Genomic DNA, 26,337 nt, shown 5'->3' on the forward strand with positions numbered 1-26,337 from the left:
GGCAAGGTTTGACAAACTGACAAAAGATGACATCTTAATGAGATTTTTTTGAAAGTGTTGTTACTGAATAGTCCACACCAGAAGCTGGAATTGGAGGCAGGGCTGAAGAAGAACGTGATGATATAGTAGAGAACAGTCTTCCTCCATCAGATAACACAACCGGAGTGATACTGCAACTAGTTTTCTACTCACAAAACCGATTTTAGTGAATATGTCAGATTGGCGTTGTACATAAAAGCAATTTTGGCTGCAGATCGTTCTGTTAGTACTGAAACATTTTGAGATAAAACATTGTGTTTTGATTTAAAATAGCCACAATTCAATTTGCTAACCTTTCTCCACGTGCTATCTACAACATATGTTTCCTATAACAGGATATATTACATGTACTACTGTAAGAAAAGATGTAGCCAATTCCCTTAACCCTTAAACCCTCACCGATTATCGCTTAATAGCTGATATTATGGCAGCAAATGGGCCACATGCAGGAGTGCTCTTCCAGGCACAAGTGTCAGGTATTTCACACAACACAAAATCCCCCTTCGCCTTAAGTTTTGCACTCTAGGGAGGCTGGCCTGCAGGGAGGTGTTCGTAATTAACTGGGGAAAAAGAAAGTATTAAAAAGTTGGTGACATAACTTCACCTGGGCAATAACTGACAAGAGTCCTGGAAAAACAGCCCAGAACGATGCCCAAATCTGCAGCCCAGATCTGAGCCAAAACTTTGCGTTTTTATGGCGCGGGCAATCCTCTCTCCTCCTGGAATTACGCGTAGACCAACAGGATCAGATAATTGCGGAGCGATGAACCAGGCAGCCACGAAGGGGCTGCGCCCCCCCCTGCCCCGTACCTGCCGGGGCGGGCTCGGGGGGCGGCGGGGCAGGGGCGGGGAGCGCGGGCCGTGCCCGCCCCCGGCCCGGGGGAGGCCGGCGGCTGCGGGCGGGTGGGAGGCGTCTGAGCCGGGAAACGGCAGCTCCGGTTTCTGATCAGATTTGGGGGTGGGGTGGGAGGTGTGTGTGGGAAAAGCCGAGCGATGGATCTTCCCTCCTTTTGACAACACTCTCCCCGTCGGGACTTGGGGCTGCGCGGGAGGACAACAACTGCGCGGGAGAACCCCTGACCGCACCTCGGGGGGGAGCTGGCCCCGGGGAGCAGCGCCTGCCGCCGGCCCCGGGATATTCCCGGCCGCCGACCCGAGGTGGTTCCTCCCGGGGCGGTTCGGTCGCCCCTGCAGTTCACCTTCGCCTGCAGTTAACAAGCGTGCCATTTGGGTTTAATGGAGCTGGGTTTATTGTTCCTCTTTGGACTTACAGTTACGTCGACTGCAGGTAACACGAATTTCTTTCTTTGCCACTTCTACGCACGCACACAAAGAAAGGCTGGGTTGTCGGTTGTTTGTTTGGGTCTTTTCCCCCCCTTCTTTTCCCAAAAGGCTGTAAGCAACAGCCCACTCCGATGCGTGGTAAATAACCCAACGCCAAAGACATCGCTTGGCCGTCCGTAGGTTCAAAACACGAACACTAGCGGTGCACCCCCGAGCCTGCGGGGGCTACGGGCGCACCCCACCGCGCTGCGGTAAACGCGAACATAACGGTGCTGGGAGCAGCCCTGAGACTTTCCAGGGACGGGTGACGGCTCGGGTGCTGCTACAGAAGGGGCTGCAAGGCCCTGGGGGGGGGGGTGGGTGGGGGGGTGTTGGGGGCGGGGGGCGCTCCCCGGGCGGGGGGCCGCGGTGCGCGGGGCAGGGGCGCTGGGGTGCTGAGCGCTGCTGTTTGCCTTCCCGCGGTGCAGGGTCCGCGCTGCCCCGGCCCCGCTCCCTGCCGCTGCCGGCCGGCGGCGAGCCGCGCTCGGCGGCGCTGGGGCAGAAGGAGCGGGAGGAGAGCGAAGCGGCGGCGCTGCCGGCCGGCGGCCGGGCCAAGGTGGACGGCGGAGCGCTGAGGCGCCGAGCGCGGCGCTGCACTTGCTACACCTACAAGGACAAGGAGTGCGTTTACTACTGCCACCTCGACATCATCTGGATCAACACCCCCGAGTGAGTGCGGGCGGGCGGACGGGCGGGACGGACGCGAAATGGCGGGCCGGGCTGCGGGGGGTGCGACCCTCGCGGGCAGCGGGAGGCGAGGGGCCGCCCGGCGGCAACGGGCGGGCGTTCCCTGCCCGCCCCCCGGGGGACCCCGCGAGGGAGAGCCCGGGCGGGGGCGCCGCGGTCCCGGCCGAAGGCGGAGCCGCCCCCCGCCGGGGTCAGGGAGGGACGAGGCGAGGCCGCCGGACCCCGCAGGTAGCCCGGGCTCCGGCACGGGCCCTGCCGGCGGGGCCTCCCGAGCCCCGGGGAGCGCAGCGGGGCCGGCGGCGGGGCGGGGCGGGCCGTTCCCTCGCCGCCTTGACACCTGCCGGGCCGGGCGGCGGGGGCCTGGGGGAGCCCGGGGCGAGCGGCTGCGGTGCGGCGCGGTGCGGTGCGGTGCTTGCCCGAGAGCGGCGGGGCCGGGCCGGGCAGTCCGTGTGCGCTGCCATCGCCCGCGCGAAGCTGCTCCCGGGGAAAAAAAGGAGGAGAAATCTGTTTCCAATAAACCACGCGTTGGGAAAGGAAGAACAGTGTGTGTGTGCGCGACTGTACTGGTTTTGATAAAAATTAATGTGGAAAAATACTGTTGAGATTAAAATAATAACTTTTTGAAAACCTCAATATACCAGATTTAAGATGTTACAAAAGAACGCCTCTTACGGTTATGTGGGAATGGTGAACATAAGTTGTTTTGTTTCGACTCATAATAAAAACAATTTTTGAAAACAACATTTCCCATGAAATTGGAAATTCTGAGTTTCACACACGCGGGTGGGGGTGGAACACGGCTGCAGAAAAGTCGGGCACAGTACTAGCAGTACTTAATGGACAGAAATCATCCAGGAAGGGTGACGCTTTGCCTAAAGGTCAGAGCCCTCCTTTTCCTACCCCATCGTATATATCCTGTCTCGCTGAGTAACTAAAACAGTCTCAAGGATTTGTGAAGAGTTTCATAGGCTAATACGCTCAAGTCCTGCAGCAACCGTGGCAAGTCAGTTCATTAAAAAATAATCAGGAGATTAGACTAATTTGAAAGCAGATTTCTTTTGAGGAACTTCAAGAATTAAAGATCTTCAGACTGTATACTGTGAACTTCCACACACACCAACCACTGACTACAGTTTAGGAATAGTTGTACTAACTCAGATCTGCCTTTGAACCACTTGCAAAGCTTTTAATCAGATTAAGATAACAACAGGAATAGAAAAATAGAAAGTAGCAGTAAAATAGGTGAAGTCAAATGGAGTTTAGGGCGTTTAATTTGTAAATCCACGAGTGTATCCTGGCTGGAGGCCATGTCTGAGGACAAGTCTTTTGAACTTCTGGCAACCTGTTAAGTGGCATGTATTCACACAAGTCATTCAATTCTTTGAGTTCCATATCTGCAGTAATCCGCCCCAGGATTACTTAGAATTATTTTAGCCAAATATTATGACTTGGTGCATCTAAGTCAGAGCTCACCAGTGAGAACAGAGAACAACATTCCTTTTCCCCTACACGCTGAATAAATAGAGTTCTGCTAATTTTAAACACACACCCACCTTTTTTTTTTGTTTCTTAGGATATCCTGTTTTAAGTCTACAAGAATTACCATTTTCATTCCAGTGGGAAAAGTATTTAGTGTGCATAAATTCAGCAATGTGGAGAATTTTTTCCTACCTGTAAGTTTTGTTGCGAACATCACCAAAGAAAGAACAAAAAAATAGAGAATAGAGCTATATAGCATTTTGATGATACCTATAGCATTAGCAATGAAGTATGTATAATAAACCAAATATTAAACAGTTGGGGCTGTAAGCCTCTGCTTTCTTAACTGAATTCAGTTGTACATAAAATAACAGCAAATCTCTCAGACATAAAGTCTACCCCCACTGTCCAATGTATAGGTTTGACCTGAGGTCTAGGAAATTCTGATTCTTAGCACATTTGATTTTTAAGCCATGTGATTGGGCATTTCCATGAAAGCTACAAACTGAATATATTCAATTTCAACATTCAATTTGAATATTAAATACTCGCATAGAATGATACATTTTAGCTACCGTGCTCCGAAGATGCAATCCTGTATAACCTAATAACACTGTTGGAACTGGCTTGATCAGGATACTGGGGGTTCCCTGGGTTGGCAATGAGTGGATAATGGTGGGAAGTAAGGGAAATAGTCCATTAGGAACTGAATTTTCTGGGATCTGCAAGTGCTCATTAGAATTGGAGAGAGGAGGTCCTCTCAAAGTTGACTGGCTGCCGTGTCTAGAGAGCGGTGCACTTTGGCTGGAAGAGCCGGGTGTCTGAACCAGGCTGCTTTGCTCTCCTGCTCCTCTGGCAATTCCTTTAGACTTGCCTGGTCTGAGCCTGCAGGGTGAGCAATGAAAGGAAAAGCTGTTTGCAGGTGAGGTAGATGTACAAGCCTCCCTGTAAGCTGAAAGAGCACAGTCTTGATTTTCAAAAATACTTGGATTCTTCCTAGGAATGCTTCTATGTAGGAGGGCAGAGGTAGTCACTGAAATAAGTATGGATGGAGATAATAGACATTTTAGACCATGTTCAGTGCAGCAGAAGCAGGATTAAGATTTCACGTCACATGTCTGAATGAACAGGCACCAGTTCTGGCCTGGTGTCCTGCCTGGAACAGTGTCTCAGTAAGTCAAAAGGTGCTTCTGGATGTGAATGAGAAAAATCAGGCCTGCTTGTGCCATTTAGTACCCCAAGAAAGTTATGCTACTTCTTTTAAATGGAAGTAACCACTGGATCTGCACAGACCGGCCATTTGTATATGGGCCTTTTATGTTGCTGTTAGATGCATGTTGTTGAAAGTTTTTATATTTACTGAAAAGTTGGTTCAAATGCGACTTTGAGAACCATACACACGATGGGAGGCCAGAAAGATGGCAGATGGTGGTAAAGATTGGACATGTTTTCCTGACATTTGTTGGTTCTGGTCTTTTTCCCGCTTATTTATTTATCACATCTTTTTTTGGGTTTATTTCCTACATCAAACACTACAATTGCTTTTTAATTATTTTTTATTTTCTTATTTCCCCTGACATATGTCCTTCACTTTATCATTTCTTATTCGCTGTCACAAATTCCTTAATACTTTCTGTTTCCAGGTTACTCTGTCCTCCATACTTCAAAGACAAACTTTACTTCCTCCTCTGGTTTCTTCCCCCTGTTTTTCCCAACAGAGGATGCTGTTAAGCATTGTTGTAGCAAATCTTGGTCATGGCCTCTCCTCCTTTTCTGGAAAAGTGGTTGAAGTTTTTATTGAAACTGTTGGAGGCAGAGTGACAATAGAGAGTCTATTCCTATCCTTGCTGAGAAACCACTTAGATCAGCAGGGTGAGAGTTGTAGAAAAGCACAAAATGGCAGAATATGCAGCCTCTGACTCTCTGCAGCTATTGCCGATTAAATGAGAAATTCTCTCTGCGCACATGTTTTGAGTATTGCTTTATACTTGTCCACGAACCACTGCTGTTAGGCCACACCACTAAGCGTACCAGTGTTATTTTGACATAGTGAGTTTTTTACGCTGGGAACAGTGAGAGCCCTAAGTGGGAAAGAAGACCTAAAGAAAGTCAGGTAAGTGAGAACAGAGTAATGCAATTATGTGGTGTAGACAAAGGTTGCATAACAAAGATAATTAAAAGCTGGGAAATTGTTCTCACTGATAAGATTGATTACTCAGGAATTAGTTTGCAATGTATATATTTTTTTTTGTCAAGTGATTAATTATACTTATCTTGATCTATAGCTACAGACGCATTTTAAAGAGGAAAGAATGAATTGTCTTGTAAACAGTATTCACTGATGTAACACAGCCACAACTTGATGCTTAATTCTGTAAGTTAAAGGAGGAAATATAGGCAAGACTCCTAGATCTGCACTTCTTCAAAGGGGTCCTGTGTTTCCATATGAACCGAGCTTGTGCATCCGACAGTAAAATGTTGTTCAGTTAATGACATTAATGTTGCTGCGTGAAGCTTTAGAGATGCTCAGAATAATTAGTAAAAGATTAAAAGGTAACAACTATGAGAAAGTGGTACTATCATGAGGACACAATATCAGATACTCGAACGGTCTCTGATTCTGAAATAAAGTGTAACAAAAATTTATGACAATAATCCAGACGCTTTCAAAGCAGAATTAGCATAAATCCGCAATGGTAGAGTCATTTCCCCACTCAAACTAAGCACCAAAAATAATGATTTCTTGAAGTGTCCAAATCAAAGCAGAAGTTTTTTTTCTAGATGACATGTCTTATTTCAGTATTCGGTATCATGCTTAAAAAAGGAGCAACTGAGTGAAATTGTGTGACCATGTTATAAAGACCAGCTTACACAAGGTGATGTTCTGCCTTCCAATTACATGAATTTCTAAATCATCAGAATTGGGTGGACAAAGCGAAAGGAAGAATTTGATGCAACATCTTTGTGTTTGTGGCTCTGATCCTCTGTGTTTACACACGTTCTGTTTCCTCAGTGGAAGGACAAGGGCACGCACTGACTGTTGCTTTGCTCTGTGTATCTTGGTATATTGTATTGTATATTGCTCCTCTGTGTATTGGTAGAGGAGATGGTGAGCGTTTCACAGCATGTGCTTATGTGGTGACACTACAAGGATGTAGTGTTTTGTCGCTTTAATAAAGAATAAATTTGTTTCTGTCACATACGCGAGATGGTATGGTCCTAAGCGGCCATCAAAATTCAGCGCTAGGTTGACTCCAGATAGTTCCTCTGTAGAAATCTGTTTTCCTGACCTCATGTGACCACCTGTTGGGGGAGGAAAGGCTTTTCATACACTAATTTTTTTGGTCTTTCCTGAAAGTGCTAACAAATAGGTCTGTTAGGGGTCCAGGACTTGTCAGAAGCTAAACTGACGACAGCAGCTGGTTCCACATACAGTCAGCTCTCTAGCAGTTACCAGTTAATGATCTTTGCACACTACTGGCTTAGTTCACAACCAGAAAGTCAACTTAGAATGGAAATAATTTGTACCCTATCATCGCTTCGCTCATAGTTTTGCTCGTATATAGAGAGGAAGTCTATATGTCTTGGGATGTTGTTATGAAAGAGAAGACTTAAGACAACCAGTTGGATACTCTCGTTCTAACTGTATGCTCTGCTGGCTAACTTCTTCATAGCATCTTTTTGTTACCTGCATCTCATTGATGATTGAATTTTGTTGAACGGAAGCTCACATAATGTGATTTAAAATGCTTTTCATCCTTATGGATATTAAGTGGTATTATAAAGTATTACGGTTACCCCATTTTTTGAGAAATGTCTTCAGCATTAGGTACGTGTAGATGATGTCCTGTGTATTACTGAAAATAAAAGTACACAGCTCAAGATCTCTTGTTCAGCAAAACAATTAAGCATGTGCTTACAGTCTTAATAGATCAGACTGAAAATACCTGCTAGCCAAAGGCATGACGATAAAACAGTGGTTGCGAGCCAGGCAGTTCAAATAAGGAAGTTAATCTGTCGGCTAATTAGTATGCATGGTTAACCGTCAGTACTGAGTGCCAAAAGTGAAGTGATGAATCTTCTGTGGAGTTGATTTTATTTTTCCGAGTGAAGTTTGCCCTACATTTTGCAGACTTTGCTATCCACATGCTCACTGAAATGTGTTTGTCTTACATGTGTGGATGCTACCACGGTCAGGCTATGTATATGCACTGTCTGTCCTCACGTAGCCCAAAGGTCCAAGGATAAAAGGAAGAATCTTCACAAGCTAGTAACAAATGAAATAACTAAATCTAGGGAATCTATGGTTGTACTCACTGGTAGAAAAAATACCAAGTATAAAGCAGATAATCTTTGTTATCTCCATCAATTCCTTTTAACTTCTTCCTTTCTTTTAGTTACAAATTTTTGTGAAAAATTAAATGAGAGATTGTAAATATCTCTAATCCTAAAAATTGGAGGATCTTTGGTGTTAAAAAGCTGCACAAGTCTTCCTATCAAAGGGACAGTGTTTTGAACAGATTTATTGAACACAGTAACAGGCTTCTGCTGTTATTGTTATGTTTTATTGCAAACTGATTTGATTTTTAGGCCTGTTATTCAAACGTAGTTGTTCTTGCATATTTAAATCACGTACTGACTTCACACTTTCAGTGTCTGAAGTGTGCACAGCTTGCATGCCCTCTAAAAGCAGAATATGTCCTCTTAGTCTCCTGTAAAGTTTATTTACAGTACTCACAGTATTGGTGTTTTAACAGCAGTATTCTCAGACTTGAAATGATTTGGCTCTGCAAACTAAAATCCCATGTCCCTGCAGGAGCTGGCCCTGCAGAACGTGGGGTCAGGGATGAGACACGCTAGTAGCTAGTGCCTTGAAATTTCACTGCTGCTGCTCATGCTGGTCTGATTCTAAGAATAAACAGTCTAGAGGGCTGTCAAACCACAGCCACTTTCGTCAGAAAGTTTGGCACCATGTGTTTATTTTCCCCCAGGTTTTTGTTTTCTTTGTTTTTAAACCAGCAGTGGATGTTGAACTATACACACAGAGTGGTAGAAACATGCATTGGAGTGTGTGTTCTTTCTGTGCGCTGGTGTGGTGGCTTCAGAAGCTAGCAATAAGTACTCTGAATTTTAGCTGGAAAAAGCTACCATTTGACACTTGGATTCCTTTCATTCATATTTTCCAGCTGCTTTGCTTTTTGGGATTTATCTCAGTGTTAGAACCAGACCACTTACTAATAATACTCCCCACCAGTGAGAGGAAGGAAAAGGAATAATGGGAGTTTGGGCCTCACAGACAGAAATTGCTGCATGGGATTTTCTTTATTTAAACTAACAGTCATACATCTTGCCACAAAACTGGGAGCAGATGAGGGTGCTATGAGGTACTGAAGGATATGAGCAATGTTGTTTTGAGAGGTATTTCTGTGAAACAAGGGCTCAGTTTATTAGGTTGTGTGAGCTCTACCCAGCCTCTCTGGGTATTTGGGATGTAACAGGAAAAAATACTCCTCCCCTCGCTTGCTTCTTATGTTTACCTCAAGAAATCTACCCCTGCCTTTCACTCAACTCACATATTTTTCTGATCCTATTTGAAACGGAAGCCACGTAACAGCCTTCTGACAGCTACAGGAGGAGAATAGTGATAAAAAGCCTGTAGATTCTCTCACAGCACTTACTTGGGTAACATGAAGTCCCAGTAGGAGGGAAATCAAAGAACTGATGTGGTCAGTGAAACTGGATGATGAAGCAGATGTGTGCAATCCTTAGATTATTACCTAAGTTAGCTATAACTAATTAACAATAACTAATTTGGCGTCCTCGCAAATTAGCAAGTATTAGTTAAAGAATAAGACTGAAAAAAAAAAAGCGAAGGTTAAACCAAATCTAGCAGGATCATGGAGGTACATCTTGTTGGGTAACAGTAGCCTCTTAGGTATCTAGGAACACTGACTACTGCTAAATTGAGGATGTAGAAAATAAAGGCATGGCTATACAGGAGGAAAGCTTGTTTCCTCTGAAAATGAACTGCAAAAAGCTACCTAGAAAAAGTACAGCTTCTGAGATTGGAGCATGTGGTTAGGATGACAGAAGACCAACAAGTCAGGCACTTTGAAGAAGGTGTTTTGCTTCTTCAACGATGAGGATGAGAAGGAAGGCATATTATGGGAGGTACTATCACGAACTACTCTGTTAAAACATATGCTTGTTACAGAAGGAGTTGGAGCCAGCTTTCAGAACAGCCAATGATCTCTTCATCTACAGAGCGACACAATATTACTGCAGTAGCTTTATATGAAAGTATACACAGAAATATCTGTTATTTCCCCCAAGCATTTTTCATTCTGGAGGCATTTTGTTTCACTTGGAGGATGTTAAATTTTGCTTCCTTTCCATGTTCTTTGTTCTCAGTGGTTCTTACAGGGATCTCATGCATTTTAAGATTGTCTGAAAACACTGGAGACTGTTGGGAGCCTTGCTGGCCTGGATGCATGCCAGAAAGTATATTGCTGAATACTGAAATCACAGCATCTAAGATGATTGCTGCAACCCCCTTGTCCATTTGTTTTGGCTGAAACTCTCAAGTGCCCTGGAGGTATCTACTGTGTTTTAAGTGGCTGGGAAAGTAGAAAATAATAGCAGCTCATAGGTCAATTATAACATAGCATGAGAAACTCAGCCACATGTTACAAAAATTAAAATAGACCAATTGGATTTGCCTGTCTGAATTCTGAACAGTCACTATAGTATAAATGAGGGACAGCAGGACTTGGGCAACTCATACTTCCCAATTGGACTTGAAGGTAGTAGCCATTCAATGGACAGTTTTTTCTGTGGGAAATTTTCACTGATGTCACTGGTTCAAAATGGCTGTTTCACTATTATTCAGTACTTGTCTTTTTCAACAAACAAATGCCTATTTCTGCTAATTTAATGGCAAAAAACTTGCTTCAAGAGCTAGCCGGCTTTTAGGGGGGGAGCTTTTATGATTGTGTTTTGTGGACACAAAGTACAAAAATAATCCAGGTTATTTCAGCATCTGAGTATCCAAGCTGTGCATCTATACATTTTTTTTCATTTGAAATTCTAGGGGAAACGTTGGCTGACCTAAAGATTGCTGTGTGTTCCTTCCACTGCAGAAATAAATGTGTGTTTCAAGTTACAAAAGCACACTGTGCTTTGATTAGCTTTGTGCTGCTTTATACATGGAATTATCTTCAGGTAACAGATCTGTTGCACTGACTGATCGTAATTTCATCATATGGAATAATTCCAGGTACTGAAGAGTTGTGTTAGCATCTTTTTTTTTTTTTGCATACAGAATAAAGAGCAAGCAGCTTGTAATGAAGATGAAACTATTTCCTTAAACTCAGTCCTGCTGTAATTTAGAAAGTGCTTTAAAACTGAGTACACAGACTTTTATGCACCCATTCCCTGGCTGCAGTAGTCATACTGGTAACTGAACTTGACAAAAGAGGGTCACTTCCACATAAATCTTAGGTTTGTATGTTGCCACAGAGACACCAGTTCAAAGTAGTACCTTGGAAGGAAGGGCTGATCCAGCATTGCATAGGTTTGCTTGGTCTGCGCTTTGCTGAGAAGAAAGGCATAGAGGACACACAGTACACATTAGCTGTTAAATAGGTGGGAACCCATTTCACTGCTTCAGGAGGATTTTGTTCTCCTGAAGGAAGAAACGATGCATACTGACGTAAGGGTCAGAAATTCAAAACTTCTTGTGAAATTTAAGTGTTAAAAATTTTAAAAATCTGTGGATTTTGGATAGAAATTTCCAAAAAGTTTGAAAATGTCTCTTAGCCAGTAGTTTGACCAGGGACCCAGTCATAACCACTAGGAGCACAGTGTAAGGGAACTGGTTGTTCAGGATCCCCAGAAGCCTAGCAGGTGGCTAGCCAACGAATCTGCCTCGGACTAGTTCCACTGTTCCTCATCTTCACTGTGGAGACACAAACTGCCCTGTGTACGCTAAAGTCAGCAAGCTTTGACCAAAGGGAACAGATACCTCCCCCGAAATGGAAGGCAAAGAGACTTCTTAGCAATGCAAATGCTTGGTGACAATTACTTGTTGACAATAATGCCCTCAGCATGTAGAAATTGTGATTCTACTTACCTCATTTTGAACCTGAGCATCGTAGCACCATAAAAATAATAATAATTATAATAAAAAGCAGAATTCGTTAATCACATGTAACAGTCTAAGATTCAGCATGCTTCTAGGCAAATGCTTCTGATACTTGTTCAACTGAATCTCTTTGGCATCTTCTCTCACTTTTGAAGTGCTGAGAAACAGGCATGAACTAACTTGAAATACGAACATTTTCAGCTGTTGGAATGATAACTGTACACACACTAACATTTGCTTAAATGTTGTGATTTACGAGTTGCATCAGAGTAACTGGCAGGCAAGAAAACCTCTACTATATTTTTTTAGCTCATTCGGAATACTATTGGAAAGCCTCCAGGTTGCTATTGAAGTTTATCTGTTTTGGGTTTGAATTTTTGGATTATAAATCAAAACCAGGAATATTGGGAGAATTGTTATATTTCCATCTCAGATTGGCAAATTGCACATTAGCTTACATAAAATATTTTTCTTGGGCGTTTTAGTTAAAATTCTTACATGTGAAAATGTCATTGCATGGGCATGTGTTTCTGGACCACTGAGAAGGAAGAAGTCTTGGATACGTTTTCCAAGCTCTGAAGCACACTCTTACAAGTTTCATAGAGCATAAGCCGCTTCATGAGAAAGATCAGCAGTATCTAAAGTATCAGCCTCCTCCTTTGCTTAGGGCTGTGATTCACGGTTCTTCTCACTTGTAATTAGACTGTACTCTCAACCCCTGCCTGTTTGCTGGAAGTTACTGTCTCCCAGGAAAGACAGCAGACTGGTAATGGGCCCATTTCTCAATCGCTGTATATACTGGTGTATTAAGATAAAATTGAATTTGATGACAATTCTTGTTGGTCCATTAATTTGCAAACTGCAGCAACTAAGAAATAAAACACAAGCCCTTCTTCCTCTCTGGCTATTCAGGCAGAACCTCTGACAGAGTGAACTACAGCTCAGTCCTGCAGAGATTCTGATTTAGAGACTCAGAGTAAGAAAAATCAGTATCATATTTTGGAAAAGTTGGCTTTTTAACAAGGAACCACTTTAAATAATGAGAATAACTTACTACGGTCTTTTATGTCTTGTTAGCACAACGTGGAGTGACATCTGTAAAAGCTGTAAAAAGCTGCTTTATCCCCTGGCAAACCATCTGCCATGAAATAGGGTTTTCATGTTTTGCTTGACCAAGCAAATTTCATCTTTTCATTTCAGCCTAAATCTGAGTAGGAAGTTGAATAAACAGCTTTCATAGAGGGTTCACCACTCTTAAAAATACAGGCCATTACTTCACAAAAAATATGAAGGTATAAAAAAAAAATGACCATACAGCAATTATTTGTCAGAAATTACCTACATTGGCTGTTTAATATTCATTGTTGTAAAGTAGATGGCAGTATAGAATTATTAACATCCTTCAGTTATAAAATGGGACTCAGCCCTAATCCTGAAGGCCACAAAAAGCTTTTTTAAATGACTGTTTGAGAAGCAGGGGGGCCAAAATCAAGTCCTAAGGTCTTTTAAGACTAATATGCATATTCTTGGTCTCTCCCAGTGTCTAGGCATAACCATAGAATGAAGGAAGTAGTGAAAATATGCAACAGTTTCTGCACATAGGTGAGGCAGACCAGCACCTGCTGGAGAAAGACCATCTCGTGGTCTCTGACACACAGAAATACTGCTTGTGATTTTCTATCTTTCAGTATAGTTTTATGATCAATCTGTGTGTGACAGGTGTGCTCTGGTTCAGGCTGTGAAAGGTGAGATGCACTCTTACAAGCTCATATGTAGTGTAAGTGCAGAAGTTTATTTAAACTATTTGCATCAACCATACTGATGTTACATCAAAAGTTATTGCAGAGATTAGGAAAATAAAGTTTCTGAACCTTTCAGCCCACCATGAGTGTGGGAAAATGGGAAATTTCAATTAATAGCCTAATGATGTTTTTATGAAAACACATGACTGTGTGAAGTTAGTTGTTCCAGAGTGATTATTCAGGCTTTGTTCTGTAACCATTCTAGATCTATTCTAACTTCCTCTCCCTGCCTTTTTTTTTTTCCTCCCCTCCACTCCTCTTTCTCACTTTTGAACTTGAGATTCTCTTCAGATTTTTAGTGTTTGTGGTTTTGTGAGTTGCTTAGCCCATCCCACAAGTACACAGGAACTTTTATGGGTCTCCAGAAGTTCCATGTGGTGTACACCTGCTATCGATTGAGATTCTTTGTAGAGAATCTCCTGTAAGTCTTATAGGAGGATAATTTATGACACCGGTCTAAACTATCCAGCACTTTTTTTGGGATGTTAGCAGGCAGTGATGAAGCATGTCCTTTGATGATAATAATATTGACTATAACCCATTAAAGAACAAAGCATGCCAGACTGCAGGGAAGTAAAGAGAACTACCTCTTGCCACTTCTTGGTGTGCTGTGGTACAGAATATGATCTCTTGTAGGAAAGTGCTAGTAGATACATATGAGGAAGAGTATCTAGCTGTTTCTCACATTTATAACTCCATGGGTTATGTTCCAAACATGATGCAGTAAATGAATTGTGCTGACAGCTTTCTGATTTCTTAATGATAAAATTAATGGCAAATCAGGCTCTGAATCCAGATGATGACAACAATGCCATGATGTTACTTAGCTGGTGGAAATCAGCACAGCTCCTTTGACACTTCATACCAGCAATGGCACCGAACATAACAAATTTTGTGCATTTGTGGGGAGTGACCAACACAATAAAGAAATAAGCAGTAAAATAAGCAATAACCTGGGGATGTGTTTGTATCAGCTGTTAGGTAATCAAAATCTTTTTAGATAGCCAGTGTAGCTGCCAATTAATTCTGCCTGTTAAGCTGATTGTCTGCTACTTTATAACTTCGTGAAAGCCTGCGTCGACTGAGCAGAAGCTGTGATCCGTTATAGGGAGAACTTCTTACATAAGCATGGGGCTTGATTTTTGTGCCACTATTTGTTGCTTTGCACCAATAGATCCATTTTCTAAAACAGGAAAAATATGGAATATAATTTTAATTGGCTCCTAAAATATACAGTATTTGTGATTCTCGCAACAGGAGGACTGTGCCATATGGGCTGTCTAACTACAGAGGCAGTTTTAGAGGCAAAAGGTCTACAGGCCAGATTCAAAGTACTTCCCAGTCTTCATTTCGGTGTTCTTGTTTGGATGCTCGCGACAAACAGTGTATGCAGTTTTGCAGAAGAATGCAAGACAGAAGAAGGTGAGTGTCTTTTCTTAATATTGCAAACTGTCTACATGATTTGACTATTTCATGGAGATAAATTAATCAAGCTGCAGGTATCAAATAAAACTGATTAACAAATATATTGATTTTAAATAAAATTCTCGTCTCCAGTTGTGGTGGGTTTACCCTGGCCAGCAGCCAAGCACTTACACAGCTGCTTGTTCACTTCCCCCTGAAGTGGTGTGGGGGAGTGAATAGGAAGAACAAAAGCAAGAAAACTCATGTGTCACAATCAAGAATGTTTAGTAGGTGAAAGAAAGAGGCCAGACCCAGGGCAGTACTGCTCTGAATTTTCTTTTTGCTGTTTCTTTTTATGATGTGGTGTTTTTGAAACAGCAGATCCCCTGTACAGGTAGGGGCATGCTTAATACTGCATTATTTTAGAATGTTTTGTGTTTTAAATGACACTGTCATTTTATGAATGGCTCTGTAAGAGTAATTGAGAACGCAGTGACAAACTTAGAAAATCTGTCTTCCCCAGAAATCATGGATCAATGGAGAAGACAGAGGAGAAAGACCAATGCAGGGAAGAGGAACACACTTTCACGCAGTAGCACAGAGAGTTCAGAGGATTCTGAACAGTCAGGTATGCTACAGTTGTTTAATGTTGAAAAGAAATATTAGTTTTCCATAAATTTTCTTTGTATTTGCAGAACTCCCAATTCTTTCAACTGAATATTATCACTTCTTGCTAAATAAGGGCAGAATTTGGCCCATGATATGTTTGTGGGGTTTTTAAATTAATTTTTTGAAATAACTTTTATATACATAGAACTGCTACAACCTTCCTCATGCTGGTACAGCTCCTTCAAAAGTTGAATTCTTTGGCTATAAGCCAATAATATTTTGGCAACAGTCCCCCTTTTTTTTTTTTAGGACAAGGGCTGTTCCTGTCTATCATCTCTTTGCTCATTTAGCACTGCAAGAACTTAAGCTACATGTCCTGATGCAGTGCTTCAGGAAAACTTAAATGGTCAAGGAAAAGAAACAGAACAAACTTTGTGGAAAAAGTATTTGGAGGGAAAAATAAATCTACTTTAGATGTCAGATAGAAAGAGGTTACTGTGACCTAGTAGCCAGTTTCAAAAAGTATCAGTTCCAAATCTACCCTTGATACTATTGCTACGTACAAAATGCAAAATGATGTCAGGATAGGCAAATACTTGTAATTCTGGTAAAATGAAGCTGCCATTAGAACGAGAAAAGTTAAAAAAAAAAAAGGTAAAAAGAATGTCACACTAATACCCCAAATGTTTAGCTATGAAGGGAAGCACGTGGATTAGAAGTCCCCAAGCTGAATTTATTGCTATGATTATTTGATCAGAGCTAATTAGACAACTGGGTAGCATTCACTTTGTGTACACAGAATCAAAGAGATGAACTTCTATCAGGCAATAGGGAGTTAGTTCTGAATAATTAAGTTTGTTTTGTTTTGCCTTTTTAAAGCTTTGATGTTTATTTGCTGAAGCTCAGAAGCAAGAACTTAAACTACAACTCTCCCTTGAGATGGACAAACTTGACGCTTCAGTCTGATGCCAGTGGAGAATTCAGCAGTACGCAACACTTCCATTTCAGCAGTGCCACTTTGAGGGCACGCGATCCTGATGAAGAAGCTTTCTCCCATGCTCCCCTCGCGAGAGTCTCAGTAAAGAATAATCTTTATCATGTAACCTGGCAGGGAATCTCAGTATTCAAGAAAAATTCAAAGGCGGAGCCAAACTTCAGCAACACAAAGTTTCAGGAAACCTTTTTCTATGTGATTTACAAAAGTACAATAGAAACATACTGTTCTACTTAGTGCTTGCTGTATGTCTGAAGAATCCATCCACAGTTTTATGCAGGCAACTGTAATTGGAGAATATGATGAGTTAGACAGAGATTGCCTATACTTGAGTTCTCATTAAGAATAAACAGATACAAAATATTTCTTTTGTTAATGTATGCAAGCCTGAATCATCATATTGTAACTTCATGGCAGATGTTTAAATGACAGTATCTATGCAGAATAAATATGAATGGCTAATATAAATATTATTATAAACTATAACAAGTTAAGATTATACATTGAGTATTCAGTAGATTACCTAATTTAGGCACAAATTATTCCTGCACTTCAAAGTTCCATTCAAAAGCATTTACAGGGATTATTTAAGGATGCACTGTAGTTGATGAACAGAACTCCAATTATTCATCCCAAAGAATTTCCTAGAGTTGAAAGGGGAGGACTGTGGAACTTCAAATGAAACTTCACGCAATCAGAGTAACTTACTGTATTAGACCATTTGCTATTCTAAGCCCCTACATATGTTATCATCACTTTTTATCTCTTCATTGAAACATCATCACTGAATAACTGGGAAACTTGGCAATAAGGATTATATCCAACCCTGGACATTTTTCAGTGTAAGTGATTTCTTCACAAGTTATGGACTTTTTTTTAATTGGAGAATGCAAGAGTAAGCTGGGAAAAAAAAAGAGTAACTTTTGCAAATCCTGTTCTATATTATTTAATAAGAGAGAGAGGAAATTCCTTACTTGTGACATTACAGATATTTCTTGGTTTAGCTGACCTTCACGCAGACTTTCCCCAGGACACATAGGTTAAACTATAACCCAATGACATTAAATTATATTTTATCAGAAGAAAGATGGATACACCAAAAGAAAAATGAAAACAAATTAACAGTAAAAATGGTTATATAGGCTTGAAACGGTGGTAATAGACTTTGTTTGAAACAAGAAAGGGAGGTCTTTGCCAGAATATATATGATATATTTTATATATATGTGGATATATTTCATAAATAAATTATTATAGTTATAAAATTAAATCTATCTTTCAGTTATTGCATTTGTATCAGTTTCTTTCTTGCTGTACAAATGATTTTGTACATTTATAGAAAATAGATTATTTATTGTATAAAAACACTTCATATACTGTTTTCCCATAATTTTTAAAAGACACTGTATAGTTTGGTTTTTCGTTTTTTTGTTTTGTTTTTTTTTTTTTTAAATTAATCAAGCTTTGTTATGAAGAATGCTTAATGTTCGTTTATAACCACCAACTGGAATTTTTTCCCCCCAAATGCATACATCGAGGTCATACAAAACTTGCCTTCTTCAAGAGGTTGATAGTTCTCCTAACAGGTTGGGGACTGAGTATGAAAATATAATTAAAAATTCTTTGATAATAATTATGCATAAAAATTATATTACAATTTTGTGTCCCTTTTGCTGTAAATGTAACCCTCATCTGGCCCAATTTGTATCCTGGGACAAACAAGGAGATAATGGTCATTGGACTGTGAGGGCTTTTTGCGAACAATGTTCACTGACTTCAGCTTCAGTGATTATATATTTTATTTTTTCTGGAATTGCAAACATATCGCAGGGCTAACAAGGCTGTCCGTGCCTCCTCCACTGATACAATTCAGCTTTTAGATGAACTGCTCAGTCTATGTTTGGATTTCTGCTGTCTTCCCCCATGTGAATTCAATTTAAATGTTGCATTTGAAGATGGATTCACACCTTCCCCAGTCCCACATGCTTTCACTCTATTTTAAATGTTCACAGAAAAAAAAAAAAAAATCTAATTTGGTTCTTTCTTTGGCATGCAGGTAGATTCGGCCCTTGAGTAGTGGGCTACGGGTGTCATTGTTGTGCTTGTTCCTTAAAAAAGAAAAATCCAACTTTTTTCCTCTGTGAATTCCACTTTCAAGTAGTTTGACTCTGAGACTCTGCACAGTAGCGGAAAACATTGTGCCAGTGTACCGCTAGCAGTTAATGTAACAGTCAGTCCATCATGAATACAGCAGAAGAAAGAAAAAGAGAAATAACTGTTACATCAAACCCAGAAGAGCAAAGATCTAAGGTTTGCTGTAGTTATCTCCAAATAAATCTAGAAACCACAGCACACACCTGGAAATTAGAAGTGCTGGGTTCTGGAGTTGAACCACCATTATTCTGTCTGTGAATAGTTAACAGCCATGAGATTGTTTTTACCTGATTTCTTATGTTTATAGAAAATGCCACCATTAATATTCCTCATCTCTTAGGCATTCAGTTTACCTAATTTGTAACTAGAAGATATTAAGCTGAGATGTGAATGCAGTTGTCAAATGCAAAGGGCTGTGACAGAGAGGAAAGCAGTATTTTATTCCCTGTGTTCCCAGAAGGGAGTCCAAGAAGTAGGGGGTCACATTACAGCAAAGCCATTCAGGTAAACACATCAGCACGAATGGTTAAGTGCCATGAAGGCGATGGTCTCTGTCACCACCTCTGCCTCTTACTCCGTGGCTGTGCCTTGTGGAAGGCACAGGCTTTGATGTCAGAGCCCAAGAGGGCCGGCGAAGCTGCGAGTGTGAAAGGGGGTCTGTCTTCCTGCAGCGTTAGATGACTATTCCCTGAGCAGAGCTTGTGTCTCGTTTCCTGTATGTGAGAATAAATGGCTCCTTGCTTGCTGTGCTAGCTTTTGGGGATACCATTCTTTTGCTCCTAATTCTTCCCCCATATTATAAAATTCTCGTAAAACCTAGGAGTCAAGTTCTTCTGTAGATCCTTCTCCTGTTATGTCAATATAGGCATGACAAAACAAGGCATGTAGGAGGAAACTGGCTTTTAGTTGACTTCATCAGGAAAGATGTTTCATTTTTATAAAGAAATCTACACAAATTAAAATAGACCCTTGATTTATTCATCCATATTCATAATTATCCTCACCCTTACTAAGGGTTTTTGGTAACGCACTGAAGTCTACCAGATACATGAGTGGGAGAAGGTGAGACATCTGTAGGGTTCTTTTCTCTTGGCTAAACTGTGATGACTTCAGTTGTTCCTCATCTGCTTTAAAAATGTGCTAAATGGTATTTACTATATCCTCTAACTATTAAATATGGCAGAACTGAATTGCTTTTTCTGCATAATAAAACATGAAACTGCTGGCATGATGTGCCAGCACAGACTGAATGACGTGCTTTTGATGGCTTTAATATCCCTATGTTTAACATCTAAGCCTTTGTCTCACAAAACACAGCTGAGGAAAAAGAGCTTGTAAGGATTTCTCTTGCTACAAGAAAAGAATGCAAGCGTTACGTGTGCTGTAATACTCTTTTGATAATGACCAAAAGAACTGGTGGCCACAATTCTGGGATGTGTTCTCACCAGATCCACCTTGAATACTTTTAGATACCTAGCACTCGAGCCTGAAAGGTGTTCCCACGGGCAGCATCTAGCACCTTTCACACATACTCAAGATGATGCTGTTAGGAGCTGGTTTTCAGAACAGCTAGGCAAAAATAACTGATGTGAGAGATTGCTGAGGACAATTGTGACAATTTGGGTCAAGGTGATTCAAGAAGACAAAATTGTGTGTCTTGATAAAGGGCAGGCTAATATAAGCAAGACTGAGTAATGGTAGCTGAGAGTTATTGTTAGAAAAGGAACAGATTCTAGCCATATGGACATTAAATCTTTAAATCCACAGCTTGAAATCTATTGGCATAATAATCGAGCAAAATTGTAGACAGATGAGATTGGAAGCAATGTCCATTTTCACTACTGCAGTTTTACAATGGAAAATATATGCTTACAGCCTAATCTGGAGAGCTTTATGCTACAAAGCAGTGTCAGGATTGAGAGACTTGAAATACATTAAGCAAGTTAAACAAAGCATATTGAACTTTCTGTTTACCTTGAGGTAATATCTTGCCAAACTTTATTTAAAAGCACATTTTAAAAATTATTTTGACTTCTGAGATTTTCAGAAGTGCTTCAGAAGTCAGGCGTGCCTTGATTTGTACTCCAAAGGAATCTCCGGTAGCTGAGTGACCCATGCTGATAGTTGATAGCACAGCTGAGCTTTAACAGAGGTTTAGAATAAGGTTCAAGTTTCAGCTTCTGTTTTGCTGTGAGAAACACCTCACTGAATCCTTGGGCTCTCACTGGGTTTTAGCCTAGAGTCGCACCAGTATCCACATTGAACCCTCCTCCCTATCTAGGTCTTCTAGCTTAGTTCTCTCATTTTATTTCAGTATGATCCTTATCCGTTTTATAAGGGACCAAGTTGCTGGTCATTTCCTGTGTGCACCACTTTTAGAAATTAGGTAGCTATGCAAGTATCTAAGAACTCCTTCTGCACCTCTGTGTTCTTTAGGCGTCTAAACATTTTACCATGTGCTATCATTAGGTCGTCAGTAAAGCGATACCTTGACTCAAACTTCCTGCAGATGTCTCTATCCACATAAATGGAATTGTATTCACTTGCAAGCACTGAAGTTCTAGCCCCTTAACAATAAAGTCAATTAGAAGTCTTTGACATTCAGACTCTAATTTTCCTATGAATATTTTAAAATCCTTTACAGACAAGATCATTTAGACACTAAAGAGCTAGTGTGTTAAACAAGAAATAATCTTAGAGAAGATGAGTTTCCTTTCTACTCGTTATAATGGCTATCCCATTAGACAACAAATCTCATTTATTAACTAATCATTTCTGTTAAAGCTGTTGCTCAGGGTGTGAGCCAGCTCCCCCCTTAAGTTAGTGAGTGTTTATGTGTTTCATGAATGGTAACGTTGCTGTCCTTGTCCAGGAATTATTTGTTTTATTGCAATCAGTTAAATAATTTTTATTTTCATAGTTCATTTTGATTTAGCTGTTTATTTTTAAAATTACTCCCTCACCAACCCCAAAAAATTGACTAAATTTTGTAACACTTCATGTCTCACTACGTTTCTCCTTGGGTTCCAGGCCTGGCTGTCTATACTGCTCAAGAGGTGAGCTGCCTTCGCTTACCGGTGTGGGTCCTTAGCTATGTGAATACTTTCAATGCAGGTGTGAAGAGGGTCGGAGTCTTTTCTTACTAAAAATAAACCTGCAAACTATTGCAGCAAAATAAAATATATATTGAAGGCTAGTGGATTAAGTGAACTACATAACCAGAGTAAAGCAGATGTAAAAATCAAAGCCCAGAGGCTCTTTTAGAAGATTTCTGGAACTTTGCATGTATTGATGCAATTCTGATACCATTAAGATGCAGTTCCCAAACCAGATGTTTTTTAAAACTGCATTTTGTTTCCCTACATCTATCACAGAAGAGAATTCCATTAATTTCACAATGAAGCCAGTTTACAGCTTCTTCTGGTGTCAATTTGGATAGTTATGGGTCAGCTAAGGGTCATGTTTTCAGTGTTTTTAAGACACTGCAATTAAGAACCAGATTGAACCTAAACATTTGAATTTTTAAATGTAAAACCTTTCTTTATACAAACCTGATAATGAATTAAAACATTCAAAACACCTTTGCCAGATCCTGAGGTTTTGAGGTTTGTCTTTGATTAATTGATTGGATAATTTAACTCTGTATTTGGAAGCGCACAGAAGAAACCAAAAAAAAAAAAAAAAGAAAGAGTTAAGGAGAGGAAATCCTGCATTACAGTTCAATCAATAACCCCAAATCATCTGATTCTGCTACTACCTTATTATGGGATCTTGGGCAAATTACTTAGGCTCTTATTGCATACCCTAACACAAGGGCAAGACCAAAGACAAGGTCCATGTTAAGATCCCTACGGGCCCAGCCCTAAGCCATGTCTCTCTCCAAATAACCATTTTATTTATAAGTGCTCTGGTCGTCTTATAGAACACGTGAAGGATCAGTGTCTTTTGGTGGAACTGTTGCTGCACCTCTTTCAACTTTTGCAAGGAATTGGTCACCTGTTGTCTACCAGAAAAAAAAAGGTGTACAAAACACTATGTACTGTCTGTAGAGTAGCACACCCATGAAACCAAGTGTTTGGTTCTGGTGGCGATTTGGAGCTGAACTAAGGAACACAGAAGGTTTGAATAGCTGTTTCTTTTGGTTAGGGCTCCCTGTGCATTCAGATAGATATTGGTTGTCCTGAAACAATGTTGGTATTGCTTTGGCTCGTTGGTTTCAGTCCCCCTGCAGGCTTTCAGCCCAAAGGGTTAGAAACATTTTGAAAGGAAAGCTGACATGTTATTACCATTATCTAAATTGAGGAGCTGTAGTATTAGGTAGAAACCTGAAAAAACATACTAAGCAAGCGGCATGAGGTATTTGATTAGTAACTCACTGGCAACATACATTCCATGCAAGAATCTTGGGGAAAAAACAGTCCCAGAAAGTAAGCTAGTGCACATAGCATTCACTATGCCAATATGCTCAGAAATCTCAGTATTGCAACAGCTGTTACTAATACCAGTAATATTAAAATGCACATCCTAATTACCCGCATCCAGCCCCCGAGGTACAACTTGTACATATTCTGAAGGGCAGCATGCAACGTAGCCTCAGGCAGGCTGTTCCACCACGTGTTTACTAAGAAGACGACAACGTAGGCGCTGGGCCCTCTGCCTTGAGATACGGAGCTACGCCACTGGAGCGACGGATTCCAGAGGAGGGCGGTTTACTGCATTGATTATTTATTTCATTGATTTTGCAAACTTGTTCTCCCAAATATCACAAAGCAAACCAAGTACACATGTTTTGCCAGTCACATGCACTGTCTTCATAACGAGTTCTCAAAGCCTTTATCTCCGCATATGCAGCACTGTCAGTTTTTTTGTTCAAAGGGCAGTGCCTGCTTCCAAACTGCTTCTGCTCTGCCTGCCTCACTGTGCGAAAAACATCAATTTCAAAACAAACACTGTCTATTGGAAGAAATGCAAGTCCCAAACTCCCCTTTCTGAATTTTTGAGAAATGCTGGTAAAGAAAGAATATGGCACAGCTACAGCCTGTGGAAGAGAGGGGCCTCCAGCATCTGTTGCCTCTGCTGCAGCAAGAGTAAGTTCGGCGCAATCTTCAACAACTTTTTTTTTTTTTTCACAAGTGCCAGCATTTTTGATAAGTGTGTTTTTTCTCAGCTGGCCTGAATAAGGTATGAATTTTTAATTTTTTTAAACAGTCTCTTTAATAACACTTTTATAGTGGGTTTTCTATATATTCTATATTTCTATATAGTGGGTTTTTCTGACAGTACGAATTGGAATATCAGCCATCCAGAAAGTTCCTAAGTTAGTATATTTCTATTTTTCAAGCGTTCTTCTGTTTGTACACAAAATGGTTCTCTCACTACTTTTTGTGCTTCATCTGTTTCTCCTACTGCAGATTCCACTGTTTGCAGATTTCATTTATGGAAAACAGCCTCAAGATGTTTATTAAGCTTGGTTTTCACTTAAAAGCCATAGGAACAGTGTGTGTTGTACAAAACATCACAACACCACTTTCTTGAAAAATTCCTCTGGAAATTTTTCATTTCTCTGTCAAACATGCATATTTACTAATCTGCGTGCATTCACCAAAAGCCCTCTTAAAATCTTGTTTCTACCTCAAAGATCCTCACCATCCTCCTGACACCACTTCGTATTTTATATAGCATGCATATTAGCTCAGTCCCTCATGATTAAACAATTACCTTACAGAGGAACCTCTCTTGGTATGTTGTTAGTACTTCAAATGTACTTTTAAATGATCAACTGTTGTAGATGTAAACCCGTTAGAAAGACATTATTCATACTATTTATTCATGTTTTCTGTTAGTAGCATCATACGAATGGTATTGTAAACCAATTATTGTTCCAGTTTCTCAAATACAAAACATTCTTTTCTAAGCTATACAGGCAAACACAATTCTGCTAACTGTCCACTGCTCTGTCATGCCCACTTCTATACAGGCAAAGACAGACCTTGTTAAAATACAGGCTAAACATCACTAAAAATATGCCTTACATGTAATTAAGATGGGGAGGAAATCCTAAGTGGTATTGCTCAAAGTTTAAGTATTACAGCAATATGAGCACTAAACCATTAGTTCCACAAAAACAGATCAAAAGAAGTCTGACACCTTATGGATCTGCATTTTTCAAAATAAATTTTTAAATTTAATTGTACACAATCTGTTAATTCCTCACATATCAATACAATTCTGTCCTTCCTCCCCACTGCCCCCCTGAATAACCAGCCCTGGTTCTTCAGAGGATTTTGATAGAAACAGGCAGGCTGCCTTGAATGGTTACAAACATTGGTGGATGGGTCATTAAGGACAAACTTGTGAACGAACTTTCTGTTGCCTGTTGACCTGCTTATACTGAACTTCTAGGCATGTAAGTATGTCTTAAGATTATTAACTCATCCAGCCATCTGTCAAAAAAAGTAAGCAGCAGAAAGTTTGAAAGGCTCAAACACTCACAGCATTTACCTAAAATGCAAAAGTTTGCTTTCTATAGGAAGGAAGCTAAAATGCTTGGACTTTCAGAATTGTGCCAAATTAAAATAAAAGTATAACATATTACTGAACTAAAGAGCTTTTTAGACAGTCCTTCCCTCCTAAAAATAGTTAGTGCATCTCAAAACTTTTTTTAATTTCAGTTACAGTTTCATGGAAAATGTCAGCTCAATCAACATAAAGGAGGAAGTTTATGTTCAAGAGACACTGTCAAAAAAAAATCCTACATTTTTTTTCTGTAAGGCTATTGAAGCAGCCCTTACCCAGACCCTTCACTCTCGTAATTGCCCATAAATATAACAGGACACTTTCACTGCTTGACCCTCCAAGTCTTGGCATTCTCACTCTACACCTTCCTACAGGTAAAGCATCTACACTCTGGCATTTGCCTTATTGCCAGACAGGCAAAGTCCCCCACCACGGTTAAATGAAGTTCCTGTGAGAGGTGCCCCATTGACAACAAAAATTCCTCTATGTGGCAGCAGTAGCAGAAATGTTGCAGGGTGCCTTTGCTGTTCCAAAGTGTTTCATCTGAAAGATGAAGAATTCATGTGAATATAGTTTAACTTCTGCGCTCCATTGTCCCTTTCCTCTGACACCACCACTGCTGGCTAGTGGCAGTCCTGGTTTTGATTATGAAGATTTATTTATTGTACTCATGGAGAAGTCCTCATATGGGAATAATTTGTGGTCGTGAATGATCTGATCTGGACTTAATTGATTTAGAGGTTAGTCCAAAAGTATCTGCACAACTATCCAAACGCCTGTGCGAGTTACTTGCACATGTTGTTACATACCACTTCACATCTTCTGTTACACTTTTTGCATTAAAGAAAGAAAGAAAGAAAGAAAGAAAGAAAAAGCACTAAAGGCAATAAAAATCCAGTTAGATTTAAGACTATAATACCTGAGATAGGGAGGTCATGGTCTGTAGCTGTCTGGTAATAATAGCTTCTCGGTACTTTTAAGATTGATTTTATATAACAAAGTTCTGGTATGCCAAAGTTACTAGCTGAGTTGCCTTCCACATCTGTATCTTTTCAATCTAAGGAAATTAATTTAAAATTTGTGACTTTTTTTTTTTTTTGAAAATCCAACTTCTGCAGTTATTCTTGAAGTTTTAAATGCAAATTTGAAGAGTGGGAAGGGGATGTTAAATACTAGTATTACCTTTCT

The 26,337-nt window shown here is 40.5% G+C and overlaps 1 protein-coding gene across 1 annotated transcript; it reads left to right on the forward strand.

Annotated features, from left to right (window-relative positions):
- Window positions 1-1,275: 1,275 nt before the first annotated feature.
- EDN3 (endothelin 3) lies at window positions 1,276-15,473 on the forward strand. The gene is made up of 4 exons (XM_086474845.1): window positions 1,276-1,327; window positions 1,791-2,031; window positions 14,731-14,895; window positions 15,401-15,473. The coding sequence occupies exons 1-4, from the start codon at window positions 1,276-1,278 to the stop codon at window positions 15,471-15,473; spliced, it is 531 nt and encodes a 176-aa protein (XP_086330971.1).
- Window positions 15,474-26,337: the final 10,864 nt, after the last annotated feature.

Source organism: Leptosomus discolor, chromosome 17 (genome assembly GCF_034619465.1).
Source record: "Leptosomus discolor isolate bLepDis1 chromosome 17, bLepDis1.hap2, whole genome shotgun sequence".
Classification (NCBI taxonomy): Eukaryota; Metazoa; Chordata; class Aves; order Leptosomiformes; family Leptosomidae; genus Leptosomus; species Leptosomus discolor.